The sequence below is a fragment of the Pipra filicauda genome, unplaced genomic scaffold, assembly GCF_003945595.2.
Source record: "Pipra filicauda isolate LSUMZ 115617 unplaced genomic scaffold, ASM394559v2 scaffold211_size2331000_pilon, whole genome shotgun sequence".
Lineage (NCBI taxonomy): Eukaryota > Metazoa > Chordata > Aves > Passeriformes > Pipridae > Pipra > Pipra filicauda.
This window is the reverse complement of record NW_024104323.1, coordinates 819,144-835,752: the sequence shown is the minus strand read 5'-3', so window position 1 is coordinate 835,752 and position 16,609 is coordinate 819,144. Positions and strand designations below refer to the sequence as shown.

General features: G+C 37.4%; 2 protein-coding genes across 7 annotated transcripts in view; one reads left to right on the top strand and one right to left on the bottom strand.

The window, feature by feature from the left end:
- Positions 1-4,965, bottom strand: part of SPATA22 (spermatogenesis associated 22) — a 48,517-nt gene extending 43,552 nt beyond the window's left edge. For 4 of the 6 annotated variants that reach the window (XR_005563473.1, XM_027743793.2, XM_027743769.2 and 1 more), the window contains exons 1-7: positions 4,577-4,965; positions 3,419-3,511; positions 2,862-2,990; positions 2,067-2,121; positions 1,836-1,931; positions 532-847; positions 76-205 (exon numbers count right to left, since the gene is read on the bottom strand). Coding sequence is in view for 5 of the 6 variants with exons in the window: in XM_027743793.2 (XP_027599594.1) it covers positions 76-205; positions 532-847; positions 1,836-1,931; positions 2,067-2,121; positions 2,862-2,990; positions 3,419-3,461 (769 nt within the window). In the remaining variant the exon portion in view is untranslated. The remainder of the gene's footprint in view (positions 1-75; positions 206-531; positions 848-1,835; positions 1,932-2,066; positions 2,122-2,861; positions 2,991-3,418; positions 3,512-4,576) is intronic. The other 2 variants (XM_027743774.2, XM_027743800.2) reach the window with 2 other exon arrangements.
- A 683-nt stretch (positions 4,966-5,648) lies between these two features.
- ASPA (aspartoacylase) lies at positions 5,649-15,427 on the top strand. Its single transcript, XM_027743844.2, has 7 exons — positions 5,649-5,998; positions 7,686-7,960; positions 10,355-10,550; positions 11,710-11,803; positions 12,572-12,679; positions 13,297-13,406; positions 13,927-15,427. The coding sequence occupies exons 1-7, from the start codon at positions 5,987-5,989 to the stop codon at positions 14,137-14,139; spliced, it is 1,008 nt and encodes a 335-aa protein (XP_027599645.2). The 5' UTR covers positions 5,649-5,986; the 3' UTR covers positions 14,140-15,427.
- The last annotated feature ends 1,182 nt before the right edge of the window (positions 15,428-16,609 follow it).

The window sequence follows — 16,609 nt, the reverse complement described above, 5'->3', positions numbered from 1 at the left end:
TGCCAAAAGTGAATAAAATTCTCTCGCTGGTGCCCCACCATTATCATCAGTTATAGCCCAATCAACTGTGCTTACCTAAGACTTCAAATAACAGCGCAGCTTTGTAAGAATATTGACTCCAGTGCCTCAGACTTTCAATGACTGCAGACAGGATTCGCAAAGAATTCCTTTTGTCTCTAATTTTTATTTGAGATGATGGAACTTCCTTTCAGAGGAGGACAAAAGCTCAAGTTAGACATATACACTCATAATTTTGAAAGGCACATAGACATTTATATATTATGCTAAATAGCCAATATTTACATTAGAGCATTTGTTCAGAATATACAAACAACTCCCTGCAAGTTTATAACATAATGTTGAGGATTTGTAGTTATAGTATGAAAAATCTCAATTCTAAATTTTCAGAAACTTAAGTGTTCATACTAAGACAGCTTGGGCTGACAAAAGCTTCATCTTTCATCAGTTTTCTTTTTTTTTTTACTGCTTTCTTCATTGTGTATTCCTATTAACTCTCCCTGTAAGTTTTACCTGACTTTTTTCTTCTGGGACAAAATCAATTTGGTTTTCATTCATCTTATTTTGCTGAATATTGTAGTTAAATTTATATGCTGGACTATGACCCTGCAGACTTCTTGATGCAGGGTTAGGTTTCACTGGCCACTGTCCTTTAGCTGTGTTTGTCTGGCTGGTTTCTGTTTTGAGGAGCTGAGATGAATTACGGTTACCAGGGGGTTTTTGCTGCTGGACAGTTTTCCAATTATTTGAAAGGTTCCCAAACTTTTGAGTAATTCCACTCTCAGACCTTGAATCTGCTGTGTTACTCAGAGTATACTCATTTCTGTTCCTGCAATGCAACATCAGACACAGTTCAGTATCACAGTATCTGTTCTGGATACTCAGATACGTAATTAAGGTATATAAAAGTAATCTATGTATTGTTGCTTTAGCTTTAAAAACATCCAGACTTAGAGCACTTGAGTATACACTGAAATAAATCCACATGCAGGGCAGGGATCACACCTGTGCATAAATCCAGCTGACTTCAACAGGCCTTAAAACTTCCCTCAATTATTATCCTGCCCTGTACAAGGGATCTTTCCTGATCCAAGATTCACATTTTTTTCCATAAGTCTAAAGTAAAATAAACAAAGTTTCTTCTGAGAGTGATGTTTCCAAATTCTTCTACCACCATCACTGAGGAAATCATTTTACAACAAACTCTAGTGCTGACATTATTATTTCTAACACAGTTCTTTAATAAAGGCAGCTCAGAAATGAATCCTGTTCCATTTTGTCTTGTTTGAAACATTCACTCTCTTTTTGCCCTTGGAAAGGAACAGGAGGAAGGGAACAAATGGACAGTTGTAACATTGCTGGAAGTTTTCCTGCCAGCTCCAGGCATCAGAATCTGTCAGCTTTTCCTCAATCTGTAAAAGCACAGTTGTGTTCAGTCTTAATTATAAGTTTTTATATAAAATAAACTGATAGAATCTTATTTGAGTCTATTGATAAATTTGGGTTGGAAGTGGGCCAAACTTCAAGTAAAGGCAAATCTCAAAAAATTACCAGCAAAATTCAATCAACTTTTACGGTAAGACTGAATTATAGGCCTGATATTGGGTCTAATTAATAGGCCTCATTAGGTACACTGGAAAGATATGTCATTTCAGTGGGGTTTGACTCATAAGCACAATGTAATTATTTAGGACTACAGTGATGATCTGAGAATTAAAAGGGTCTCTCTGAATGCTACAGGAATATGGGAAAATGTAAGATGTATTTTCACATGAGAACAAAAAGGAAGGATAATAGACATTAAAGACTCCACCAACCTGCAGGCAGCCAAGTTTTTTCCAGCATTTGCTAAATTAAACTTTGATGCATTTGGTGGTTTCATGAGGGAAGGAGCCATCTGATGTTCTGTTTGGCTTTCAAATATAAGTTTAAAGTATCAGTGACATAGTAGCAGCTTTATTGTAAGAAAGACACATGGATCATAGTTTGTGAAACAATTAGTATCCAAATAAAAATCAAAAAGCAACAAATAACCTGCTTTTACATACCCACTGTTTGCTGCTTTCTGCAGTTCAGCCACTTCTGGGTGTGCAGTTCCCCAGCCTAATTTTCAAAAGGCAAAGGATTGGATATGGGTACAGAGAAGATTGAAAAGTAATAGGTCTATTATGTAGGGCTCCTACTCTATATCTGCTTAATGTCCCACAAACAGGCTCACACAGGAAGGAGAAGGTGGGAAAAAAAAAAGGGAATGGGATCCTTTGATATTTGTAATTATAAGGCAACTTCTAACAAGTAGGTTGCTTCTCTAGACAACGGTTCATTTACAAACATTAGACTTGTTAGCAACAGAGACTTTTTTACTGTATTATAAGGAAACTTTTTAACTTTATTACAAGTAGACCATAATGAAAGCACTAAAGGCAGAATTCTACACTGTTCTTTCCAAGCCCAAACTGAAGAACAGAAGTTCCTTTCTGGACTACAAGAAAGACATCTTATAAATGTTTCTTCTTGTAACACAGGACTTGAATGTTGATTGAAATCAACTGAAAACAAAAGGTCGGTTTCAAGAGACTTGATTTAAATGCCAGTGCTACTTCATTCTCCAACACACAAAGAGTCAAACTCCCTCTAGACACGAAGTATAAAAAGCTCAATTGTATGGAGGAGAAAGAAGTTTCCTGGAGGACAATTTTTACATAATGAACTTTTCAGAAATAGATATAAAGGGTGCATAAAGTTCTTGATAAAGACAATGTCTGATTACTCAGAATACAATCAGGAAGTTAAGATTTATTTGATTTAGAGCCTCTAAAAAGAATAAAATATATCTTATTTACCAAATGATGTGGGAGAGAAGTCATATGTACGAGTCCCAGAACCGGCACCTGGCTCATTTTTAATTGGATTTGAAGTGAGGGGCTGTCTAGTTCTTTTTTTCTGATTGAACAGCGGTACAGGCAGACAACCTAAAATTAAAATTCAAGTAATAATACCATATTAATAGCAAAAGGATACACAATCTACACTTAATAAATAAAATGACTTAACAGTTATTTTACATCACCCATAGGAATTACATTTCATAAACACTTAACAGACCATTCCCTCACAGAACTGATATTCCCAGCCCTCTGTCCTGCACATAATCTTGTGAAGGAAACCTTTCCCTGAGTGACCAGTTCCTTGAATCCAGCCAAAATCTTGCCCTGTGCTGCAATAAACAGGTAACCCGTTGAAGTCCACTCAGGAAATGGGGATCTAGGGCTGAATTCTGAACATCCTGTGTGCACACTGCATGTATAGTTATGTGTGTGTATATATATATAAAAAAATATATTTATATACAAAAGGATAATGAGGTGTGAGTGGTAAAGCACAAAACAAGGGCCAGTACCTGCTGTGCTGCGAGTTGAGGTGTCACCAAAACTCCTTTTCATTTCTTTGCTGAGTCTTAACAGGCAACGATGTATTGATTACTCCAGATTTGCTGTATGGAAGTTAGATAAGCAAAGTAAATTAATTAATGCCGTAAACACATCCAAATTTCATGTGATTTTGGCAGTTTCTGTGAACTCTGCAGACCCAGTGACTGGCATCACTTCAGACACAAGCCTAAAACATACAAGCAGCTGTACTGCATTTAGAAGATCCACAGGTACATACATAACATGCAACTGGTTTTTGCAGATTAAAGGCCCAAATGATTATATTTTTGAAGTAAAAGTTTTATTCTCCACTTTTTTTAAGTGCTGAAAAAATATTGAATTCACTCCTGAATTTAAAAGTACACATATATCCAAATACAAGGATTTTTGTTTTAAAATTCCTGAAAATGAAACACTAATAAAAAAATGCGTATTTATACATTGCAGACAAAGGTGATGGCAAGGTACAAAGCTTTGAAGATAAAACCAGTTTAATTATTATGTGAAAAATAGTATTATGGTTCAAAAATAAACTTATTTTCTGTACTTCATGGTACAGATCTAAAACCTTTAGCCAATTCCCTCATACATAAAATACATCACAAATCAAAAAGATATTACTATAAACCAAATATTACAAACAGAAGAAATATATATTAGCATGTTAGGTATAGGTACTTTGCCATATTTGTTTTTTGATTAATCTACTTGTAATCTTTGTGTATCAATGTACACATTGAGGATACTACAGAGACTGTATGCAGCTTTACTTGCTATTCTATCAGATTTAGCTACTGGTGCATGTTGCCTTCAGTGGCATATGAATAATACTGCATATTTAGATGTATAAATAATACAAGACATTCCCTCTACATTTATTTTGATCTGACAGTTAACCATACGCAGCTATTAAAAATGTTAATAAGAATGAAGCGCAGCTTCTACCACAGCTGACTAATAGATCAATTTAGTCTTTACTTCTGTGAGATACATCAATTACACGTGCGATGACATTAAAGCAGCCTCTAGTCCATTGTCGTTATACAATTTAAAGCATATTCCTAGCACTATGAAACCTAATGGCCCCCAGTAAAACGCTTGTAAAATAAAACCCCATTAAGTTTTACATTTCAATTTATAGAGAGTTTTTGCACCGCATAGGAGCTTAGAGCGTGTTGTTTTCTGGCCTCTTCTGAAGATAAGCAACTAAAACCCAGAGAAAACGCTGTAGAAAAACAGTAAGCTCAGGCAGAGCAGGGCGACCCTCGGCAGTGCCTCACACGGAGGCGGCAGCGCCGGCCGCGGGCTGAGGGCTCTGACGCCGTGGAGGGAGCCTGAGGGTGTGGAGTGAGGGTCAGCCCTGAGGGACTGGACTGAGGGACAGGGGTGAGGGTCAGCCGTGAGGGTCAGCCCTGAGGGACAAGGATGAGGGACAGGGGTGAGGGTCAGCCCTGAGGGACAAAGATGAGGGACAGGGGTGAGGGTCAGCCCTGAGGGACAGGGATGAGGGAAGGGATGAGGGACAGGGGTGAGGGTCAGCCCTGAGGGACAAGGATGAGGGACAGGGTTGAGGGTCAGCCCTGAGGGACTGGACTGAGGGACAGGGGTGAGGGTCAGCCCTGAGGCGAAGCCCGCCAAAAATAACGGACACTCGGCCGCGCGCTCGCGCCTCAGGCGGTGCGAAAATGGCGGGAAGGCGCTGCGGCAGCCCCGCTGAGGGAACCCCCCGGCCCGGGCTGGGGCGAGGAGCGCGGCTCCCAGGAACCATTAAATCATTTAATCAGTCCTCGGTGGGGCTTAATTACCACGTGTAAACTGGCCCACGTGGTGTCCAGCGTCAGCCTAAGAGAACACAGGGCAGGAGCTGAATCCCCACAAATGTGTAAACACAGACGTGGATGTAAATAAAATTATCCACAGTTTCACGTTGTTTTCCTCTTCAACCACTGTTCTGGCTTTTACACGCGGCTGGTTTCAACTGTGTAAAACCTTAGTGCTTGGCATGCTTGGAGCCTGTTTTGTAATGCTTTTTCTTCAGCCTTGGAAGGCTCTGGAGAGCCACATTGCAGTTCTATACACTATATATATACACACATACACGTACCTTCATGACCTTAATAGCTAGGCTTAGTTTCATTTACATGTTATTATTACATACGTTTTTCAGCTTGTGGCTTGTACTCCAAGCTCTCAGATGCACATCACAGATGCACATCTGTATGTAGCACATCAAGCCAATCTGAATTCTTAATAAACTAAATATCCTACATAATTTTTCAGAGTGCAAACATTGGCAAAGCACGGGAACAAGGGATTGGTCCCAGTGTTTATTTCTGAAGAGTTAAAACTTTCCAAGCGTTTACATTTATCCCCAAATTGGCAGGTGCCTGTCCTGGGAGACCAGGAGTTAAAGCGTTTGGACCGTAAGTGCTCTAAGGGGATAAAAGAAACCTCCAGGGCTTTGGTTCCTAAACTTATGTTTGGAAATTCACTGTCACTGTCCTAAGAACGCTGCTCTCAGGAGACAAACTTCTTGCATGTTAAATGAGGTAAGCGCACAGACGATCTCTGTGTTTCATTCAGCTTTTTGGAAGGAATTATAACCATTACAGTGCTAGCGGCAATAAAAGACAAACTATATGTTCTAACCCTGCACATTTGCATTTTGCCATTTATTCCTCAAATTGATGCCGTGTTTAAATGCAGCAAACCCAGATGCAGATCACAAATCGTGTTTTCGGGCAGTGTGTCAATGGTCATTTTGGCACCACCACTGAAGAGACGGGTCAAAGGACAGCACAGACTGTCCAGAGCTGTAAAATACAACTTTACTACTTTGTTTAATAAATTACTTACTCTGATTAAATATCTGACAGCTTCTAAGTACAGGAGTAATACAGTTGAGTGTTTAAGTAAACAGTCTCCCTGTATTAACTTGCTGTAAGGTTCAGCAAATCTGAAACAGAGAGAGGAACTTTTGTAGGAAATATATTCCTGGCAGAACTTGTCTAGATAAATCCTGTTTAGCTTTTCCTAGACCTACAGTCTGTCAGCCTGGGTTATAAAGCCTCTCCCAGGCACTAGCCAAACACTCTCTCAGTCACTGGAGTGTAATCTTAATAAAAAGGAATTGTTCAATAAACATTCTTTATTCCCTTGCAGTGTAACATTTTTTTATGTTTATATTGCGTGTCAGATACTAATTGCAAATACTTCTGTCACTGACAGCAGTTAAAACTTATTTTTCTGTTATTAAGACCGTTTATTCTAAATGCTTTGATCCTCAGGATGGAAGTTACAGCTGCTCTTTGGCTTAAGTTTCAGAAGCCTTTTCGAAAGCTTTTGGAAATGGAAGAAAAGTTGCTGACTAAGTTTTTTTGGGGGGGAAGAACACAACTATTGTCCCATCGCGGTCTAGATCTGTTTCCTTTTTAGTAAGAGACTGCAGAAGTTAGAGGGTTGTCCCTGGCAAAGTTGTTTCAGTGTGTTAGAGGTCTGTGTTAGCAGATCCCGAGATAGAACTGGAGCCAGGAACGCTTGGTAAGTCAGTCATGGATAAATTGCACTGTAATTTCAGCTCCTGTTCCTTCTAATCACTGTTCTTCAGATTTCTAAACCGAAAAAGGTCGTACAAGCCCCAACATGCTTTGAGGAACTCAGCTGTTCTTGGTTTTTTAGATTAAAATACTTGATGTTTCAGCATTTTGTGCAGGACTAGAGCCAAGATATGGTTCTTATTCTACTGGTTTTGCTCCCTTTAAATTATTCTGCCCTTGTATAGTGTAATATTTATGCAACCAAACATACACAAGAATACTTGTTACGTATAGTTTGCAGTGCAAAAATGTCAGAGATATATAAGTGCATTATTAAAGTTTACATTAAAAAAGCCTTTTATACTGTCATTAGCACAGGATTTACCTACATAGTATAAATTATTAGAGGTTTCCTGGAGAAGTTAACTTTTGAACTGTGTAACAGTACCATGAGCAGCCTTGGAGACGTTTCTAAATACGGAAACCAGAGGGGAGGCTCCTTGGGAGGGAGGAGGGTCAGGTTGGCAACTCCCACCTCAAAACGGGAGTCAAGAACTCTCAGAGAAATGTTCATTCACTTTCTTTCCCATCTGACCTAAACAGGCTTAAAGAGTCTCCTACTGAAAAGAAATTTTATTTTTTTTTTTTCTTTTTGGAGGCAAACGTTTTACTTTACCATTATTTTCTGGTTTGCCTTCAGCAATTGTCAGAGCTGCTGAAAAGCATGACTTCCTCCTCCTCCTCCTCCTCTGCTCTTGCTGAACCTCCGGTGAGACGGGTCGGTATCTTCGGGGGAACTCATGGCAATGAGTTATCAGGGGTGTTACTGGTCAGGCACTGGCAAGAGAATGGAGCTGAGATCCAAAGACCTGGAATGGAAGTGAAACCATTTCTCACCAACCCCAGAGCTGTGGAGAAGTGCACGAGATACATTGACTGTGATCTCAACCGGGTTTTCGACCCTGACAGTCTTGGGTAAGAACAGTTGGGCTTTCTGTTGTTTTACTTTTAAAACTGCAGTTTTAAAAATCCTTTCCAGATTAAAATGTTAACACGAGTTCCACTGCTGCTTTAACTGTGCAGTCACATAACTGAAATCCCTGACCTTTAACCCAAAAAAGAATGAACTGCGTGAGTGTTAACAGATTCATTCCTATTGCTGGCAGAATGACTCTCCAGCCAACACATTACCTTAAACACAGCATTTTAAAATAGCATTAGATCAGCTGTATTTGTGTGAATTGGAGTATCACAGTTCTGGGCTGCAAAGTCATTATTTCTCACGTCTTGTGCAATTTAGCTTTGGAGCTCTCCTGAATACAATTATATTTGCAGGAAATGGCAGATAAAAGCAATTTAAGTGTTGACATCCGAGTATCTGAAAGAATGGCACACAAAGCAGGGAAATGTATTTAATTCCACTTATGTACAGTAAAAGATGAAAACTTGAAATTAGCTAAGTTAGAAATAATCTATGGCAAAAGGATAGCCAAAAAATCTCAATAATTTAACTGACTCATTATTTTAGAAGAAATGCAACCTGTAATTACTGTAAAATAGTAACTGATTTTACATTTTGAATAGGATTTGAAGTTTCTGTGCTCTTGAGATACCTATTCCAGAGGTGTACTTTGCTGTATAAACATTCTTATTCCTGGTATAGTTGCATGCTAACCAGGTAATTCTGTTTCAGAACACTTTTAATGGTAAAGGTGAATACCACTGAAGGAAATATATATTGCATATATTCTGCAAACATAGTTACTCTTACCCTGCACACCTTTTCAGCTGCCTTTTCATCTTAGAATTTTTTTGTTGATTATTATATCTAAGATAAACAGATGTTAACACATAAGCGTTGAGGTCATTCTTTTAATTGTTTACTTAGGAAAAACATACAAAAACCAAAAGTGGTTTTGTTTGCTTTCAGCTGCTTTGAACATAAAACACTTGAAAAAACAGCAGATTAAGACACCTGCAGGTTGTCTTCATTTTTTAAATAATACTCCTCAGTAAATCCTATGAAGTTGCCTGGTCCTGTTAAAGCACTACTGACTAGCTTCCTGTGATCCCTTTCAGTGTAGAACCTTCAAGATTATAAATTAAGATTTTACAAATAAGGAGAGTGAAACCCTTATACTATTCCAAGTAATGGTGTAAGTCCCATTGGCTTCAATAAGAAGCATAAATTTAACACTTTTATGTGAAGAAACCTCAAATTCCAAAGACAGAACTAAGGAATACAAAGGTAGATTATGTGATACATAGAGTCAGAAATAGAAAAAGGAGCTTTAAGGGCTCACATAAAAAAATCTAATCCACCTCCATCACACCAGTGGATCAACTGCATATAGATATTCCTAGCAGATTATGTCTTGCCATTTCTAATGATCCAGCAGCGGTGATCCCATAATTTTCCTCAGCAACCTCCTGTGATGCTTAAATACCCATGCAAATAGTAAGGTGTTTTGTTAGCATTTCACAAAAAACTTCCTTTATGCAACATAATACCAGTATTTCTTAAAAAATTCAAATATTACAAAGCTGGAGCTGTATTGAGAAAGAAAACTGAGTTTAGTGCAAAACACTGTAGGTGTGTCTGGATTGTACTTGGGTGGTGTCCCAGGCCTGTCATCCAAACCAGATTTACTGTCCACAGGGACCAGGTCTGAGCCCACAGAGGCTTTATACGCTGTTATTACACAGGAGAGATGTGTCCTGTGTCCTACAGAGCCCTCACACACACTGGAAGCAGATCCCAGACTTTTCCTTAGGCTGAGACCATTTTTTTTTAAAGCATAATACAGGCTGAGTCACCTGAAATCACAAGTATTAAAACTTAGGAGGAACAGATTTGAGGCAGCAAAATATTCTGTGAGCTTTGAGACTCAGGAGGGCTGAAAGCAATGGAGTATGAGAAGATAGGAAATAAAACAAGTTACAAAAGACCTTGAGAGTGATGTCCAAGGCAAAACATCATGGACTGATGTCTGAATGTTGTCATCAGTAGGAGGTGGATCCAATCTTGGAAGTGCTTCAAGATGCTGATAAATTTTTAGTTGGTTTTATGCATGGGGGAAATTTTGGGATGCAAAGAAATGAGAGAAGTAAATTGTCTCCAGCTAAAATCAGACTGAATGATTCTAACACCCTTCTGCACAAGACACATAATTGTAACACCTGTGGAACAATCCCACTTGCTTTTTTCAAGCACACATTCAGCCAGTTTTTTAAGAGTTTGGTAATTAAATAGGTGATTTCAACTCCAGTCCATTATGGAATTAAAGTCAAAAGAAAAGGCTATACATGTTTTGTTGACTGTAAAGCCATGGAATGAGCTCACTAATTTCTTTGTGCTGATATTAACAGCAGGCCAGTGGTGGAAGATATTCCATATGAAGTGAGAAGGGCTCAGGAAATCAATCATATATTTGGCCCAAAAGGTAGTGATGATGCCTATGACCTTATTTTTGACCTTCACAACACCACTTCTAACATGGGTGGTACCCTTATTCTTGAAAACTCCAGGGATGACTTTACAATTCAAATGGTTCATTATATCAAGGTAAAACTAATTTAAATGAACTATTAAAATAGATTATTAGTTGTAATGTTGTATTACTATATATTATTTTGTAGTTTCTTTAAATATACTATTTTTTATTCTGCAAAACTGTTTAAAATATTTAATTACTCATAGGATGGTTTTTTTTAATCAGAGATAATTAATAATTTGATTATAATATCAGGTAATTCAGATTTTAAATCATCATAATCTTCATGTATTAAAATGAGCATTAGTAAGACTGATGGGCAAAAAGGAATGCTTAGAATAACAACTAAGAAAATTAATGTAATTTAATCTGCTTTCACACTAATCTGTCAGGAACTTGGATAAATTTGGGTCACACATGCTAAATAGTTAAACATTAATTTCATTAAATAAAGACATGTAAAAAATAATGGAACTGGGTAATGAGAAATGTTCCCTTCATCAGTATTTATAGGAATAGAGATATGGCTTTAGAATCTGTTTGATTCTGCTGTTCCTGAAGCTGATAAATTTTAATAGAGTCAGGTTTGCAGAAGTGCTGGTTGAATTCTAGTGACAATGACTGATGGAATCCAGGTTGGGCCAAAGGTGTGGAATTTTAATTTTTTTTCCTTAGAAACAAGGTCTATTTTAACATTTTAATTTTTTCTTATGATATATATTCCATGTAAATCTTTCTAAGATATTTGGAGCTACAGAAAACTAAAATTACATGAAGGGCAATGGTGGGCAGTCATCAAGAAAGATGTCTAAACCAGCAAAAATGGCAAAAAAGAAGACTGAAATAAGGCTTAATTCACAGTCTGTGTCCTCATAACAGAACCTAACATTTAAAAACAAAATAAAACCAAAACAAAGTTGAAATCTGCTTTAGAGCGTTTCAATTCTAAGTTTTGGAACCCTGCTGAGGAGATTTTTCTCTGCTGGCAGTCTCAGACTAGAACTGTGCTCAGTTGTGGTTCAGTGGAGCTGCCTGGCCCGAGTTAATGGAACTGAGACCAACAAACACAGCTTTGTGCATTTTCTAAAGATGTCCTACTTCCTTGAGGGCCTTGAAATAAAGGCAACATATTGAAGACATTGTGTAAATCACTTCTGCATCAGTAATCTTTTGTGGCACAACATTTTAAACCATTTGCATAACAAAGACGTCTTTAAACCGTCTCCACAGAAGGCTCTGGCTCCAGAACTCTGCCCTGCTCTGCTCATCGAACATCCCAGCCTGAAATATGCAACAACTCGATCTGTAGCAAAACATCCTGTCGGTAAATATGAAAACTAAAGACTATTTTAAGCCCCCATAAATGATTTAAAACATGGCTGTTTCCAGATGTGTTCGTTTCACTGTGTTATGATCACCAGTAGTTGTTTGTTTGACAATATGCTTACTGAATTGAATTTATATGATTATTCATTCTTCTGAAGAGTTCTGATTTACACAATCAGAGTTCTGGCTTGCAAAATACAGGAGCCAGATGGAAATTCTTAAACTCAATTAACTCACTTTTTGCAGAAAATATTTATAATATACGAGGAGAAGGAGGAAGTAACAGAACCAGAAAATCAATGTTTATGTCCTCTAAATCAGGCTGAAACACTGTTTGTTAGTCAGGAAGTTATCCCTATGTGATAAAGGAAGGGGGAACCGATGTTCTGCATGGAATTGGTTAACTTTTTCATTTACAGAATCATAACCATAACAAAAAAATAATCATTACTTTGCTTTTCCTATTAAACAACGAATTCTCTAAAATGCAGCATGAATAGACAGCATGAGGAAAAGAATAAGAGAAACAAATACATATTGGCTCTTTCTCTTACCCTCATAGCACACTCAAAAACATACATACAATTCTTTAACTGACCCAGATTGGTGAGCTAAATTGTCTGTTGCCTTAAATCTCACAGAACTGTGCTTTACAATTCTGCTTAAAAACATTAAACACTGACCCATCAGACACCTATTTTTGCTGTGCAGTGTGAGCCTGTGTTATGTTATTGCAACACTAATAATCTCCCTCATCTGCAAACAGGAGTCGAGGTGGGGCCCCAGCCACAAGGTGTTGCTAGAGCTGATATTTTGGACAAAATGAGGAAGATTGTCAAACATGGCCTTGATTTTGTGCAGCTTTTTAATGAAGGTAATGAGAGATTACAACCTCCTGTGTCACGTCAGTGGGCTGTTTTAAGAGAATATTTAAAATAGGCTGGGCTACAACATTGTCACCCTTCAACAGGTACAAAGGGGTGGGGAGAGAATTGCTCTCTAAAATGAAAGTCAATACATTTGGTAAGATTTGGTTAGACCAGGGTACTATCTAAAATACATCCTGACAAAATAGGTATTTAAAATTCTTTCAGAGTACATTTTATCAGTGGGGTTTGGGGTTTTTTTTGGAAGTAGAAGGAAAATAATGCAGTTTTGCATGCCAGAATTTTCATTATTGTGCTGGAATGGTAAAGATTAAATACCACTGACACCATTCTGTGCTGTGCAGCATTACCAAACACAGGCCTTTCATTGATTTCCTCGTCTACAAAATAGATCTTTTTAACTATACAGGGAAAAGTCACATTTCAGCAGCAAATTTAAGCCTGGGCTCCATATGCTACAATATGTGACTGGATCATCATTTTGCAACTCACTCTGAGGGAACAACCCAATGGTTTGAGCCATTCTAAAGAGAATAAATAATGTATTGTTCTTTTTAACAGGCAGTTGTTCATTTTGACATTAAATTACATTTATTCTTTCTAGGAAAAGAATTTCCACCGTGTACAATCGAGGTTTTTAAAATAATGGAGAAAGTAGATTATCCCAGGAATAAGAATGATGAAATTATTGCTATTATTCACCCTAAACTGCAGGTAAATGCTGGAATAGTTTCTATTTCTGACATTTTCTACGTATTCTTGTGTTGCTCCTGCTACATTGTTGTGTATTTTAGTAATAAATATTTAAAATGCCAATATTCCCAATGGGTTCATTGAATACTGCAGACATTCCCTATGGTTCACTAAGGTCATCACTATTTCAGGGACTGACTTGGGAATCACTGAATCTAAAATAAGTTATGAACCTAAAACTGAAAAGAAAAAGACAATATGATAGCTTATATTTTAAAATATAAATCTAATTTTGAATTCTAAAATTTTTTAGAATATATTTAATCAATTGTGAGCATCTGCAGTTTCCTTCTAGTTCACCTCTACCAGCCTGAAAATGAGGGCCAGACATCCAAAATTACCAGCTGCAGATTAAAAGGAATTCTTCTAAAAGCTTTTGTCATAAACTGCAGAAATTACAATTATTGAGCATAAACTCAGGAATTACAGAATATATAAAAACTTGAAAGTAAATATATCCTCTTTATTTTCTTTCCCTAAGGATCAAGACTGGCAGCCACTGAACAATGGTGATCCTCTGTTTTTGACTCTTGATGGAAAAGTAATTCCATATCAAGGGAACTGCACAGTCTATCCAACATTTATTAATGAAGCTGCATATTATGAAAAGAAACAAGCTTTTGTAAAAACAGAGAAAATTAAACTCAATGCAAAACACCTCAGGTCCTCAGTCTCAAACCAGAGCACTTCTTAAGAGTTTGTTATGGATTTTCTGTTAAAAAGTGTTTTTCTTTGTGAAATCCAGGGTCAGTCAGCAGTAATTCATGGAATAAATAGGTAAATGCAGAATCTAATTTTAAATTGTAATTTAATTAACCTTGCTGAGCACTTTTAAGATGAGACATACTGTCAGAATGCTGATTATGACTCCTGTTTACTTGTTCTAAAGGATTCCTAGAGATGTAAAGAATATTTTATGAAGTTTTTATGAAGATGCTTATCCACAAAACTACATTATATATAAAAAACCTACAGTTTTTCTATTTTATAACCCCAAACCTCCAATAACCAACACTTTTTAAAATGGGGTGAGAGCCTTGAAACTAAGTCCTCAGATAAACTTACAAAATGTGAGACAAAGGAAAAGCTGAGGAGAGAGAAACAAAGGTATATAATAAATGATACTATCTGCATATGTGACTAATTCCCACTGTGCTGAAGTGGAGGCCTTGGGGTTTGTTTTGTTTTTCTTTTTATACTTACAAAGATAAAAATAAGCTAAAAATACAGGATTCCTGAGAAAAATACACTAAAATGAAATGTAAAGCTTTTCCAAGTATTACAAGATTAATTCAAGCTCTTTCTGATTGAACATTGATTCAAAGACAGAAAGGGTTGACTTTAGGAAGTACTGAGTAGCTGGAAACATACTGGAGCAATATTGAAATTCAGAAAGAAAAGATGTGCTTAACCAGTGAACCTTTAGAAGAAAATTTCTATTGCAATGGAAAAACCCAGAAGTTTACAGTCATTTCACTTCCTAGATGTATCCACCTACTGCTTATAACATTTTCCAAACAAAATTTTCATCAACTGTTGTACCCCAAAAGTTTTCAGAGAAAAAGGCAAAATTTAAGCAATTACTTGGGTTTTGATGAAGAGCAATGCACAAACCATACCTGAGTATTTCAGCATGGAAATTCGGAAGGATTCCATACGGGGAGACCTCTCAGAATTTCGAGACTTGTTCTGTATCTGCAGAGAGAAAGTCTGTCATAGGAACTGAGAAAGAGAAGAAAATGGGGGTTTAATTTATTTTCTTAAGTTGTTTTTAACATATTTGACAATTTAGTGATAAACATTAAGAACTTTCATAAGGATACTCTAATTAACTATTAACCGAAAGACTAATTGTCCAGATAACTCCCACATTATACCTTTTGAAAAGTGATGTCTTCCTTATCTACTACTAAATTTAAAGTATTTTTTCCTTGTCTTTGTGTAACTCCTATGGCAATCAAATAAAAACAGAGGACAGAATGTTTATTGAGTTACAAGTTTTATTTCTTTAATTTAAATAAACATTTTTGTATAAAAAGCGCAGAATCACCTGCTCCAGTCATCATTCACAGTGTCCTTGGTGAGAGCCTCGAGACAGGAGCCAGTCTGTGTGATCTGCCAGAGCTCTGGGGCCACACAAGGAGGGTATTTCCTCAGTAAGCACTTTTAGAAACAGCCCCTCAGCTCCTTCCTCAGTTTGTCCGTTCGGTTTTGTACCTGGACACTGGCACAGCACATCCTCTCAGCCTGTGTTCAGTGACAACCCACAGAAACACGGGTCTCTCTGGCTCCTGAGGATGTGTGAAGAGGTATTTTTTTTTTTCCTTTGAACAAGAACTGGCACTGAAAAGGATCCAAACAGAACTGTGGAGTCCTAAGGCAAAATCCTTCGTTGGCAGTTTCGATGCAAAATTAACCAGCAAAGATGAAAGATTCCAAGACCACAAGAATTTTTCTTCTCATGCTCCCATTTCCTACTAAGGAAGGCAAACAATGCTCAGGTATTATATGGTCTGTGAAGGTCCTTCCCCTCAAATTCCTCTGCCCTGTACAAACATAACTGAAGGTTTCCACTGGATCCCGTCCATCCGTGGTAGGAAACACAGGATTCAGCATCTGTAGGAGGCTGGTTGGGCAGCGAGAGCCACGTTCCCAATCCCTGCAAACAGCTCTGTGCTGTCCTTCCCTCACGCTCTCTTCTGGGGTAAGAAAGTCCTTGGGATCATTTTGCCCACAGCAGGCTTGGCTGTAAAATCCAATGCAATTCTTATTATCATTCAAACACAGAACCGAGTTCCCCCGAGCCTTGCCTAAAACAGCACCTTTAAAACAGGCACCACGTGAACAGATCTGATGAAAAGCCATGACACTGAATACACATCATGTATTAATTGAAATTTAAAAGTACATAGAACAAATATTTCTTTTTATGTTTACACATGAAATAGAAAACTAAAAATATAATTCATAGTACTAGGTCATCACAGGTGGTGAAATAAAAAGTGCCACAGAAATGCATTACATAGTTCTCTGAATAAAAACAAGTCTGCAATTGCATTGCACTGAACTTATTCTGTTCATTTTGGGAAGAAATACTGACTTATTGTCCTGAAGTGGTTGAATGCAGAAATGAATTCAGAAAAACTTCCAAGGCAATAACTTAT

What these genes read in the sequence shown, in the direction of transcription:
- ASPA (XM_027743844.2), top strand. An exon ending in AAATGGTTCATTATATCAAG is followed by an intron (nt 10,551 to 11,709) that starts GTAAAACTAATT and finishes CCGTCTCCACAG; the next exon opens with AAGGCTCTGGCTCCAGAACT. An exon ending in TTATTCACCCTAAACTGCAG is followed by an intron (nt 13,407 to 13,926) that starts GTAAATGCTGGA and finishes TCTTTCCCTAAG; the next exon opens with GATCAAGACTGGCAGCCACT.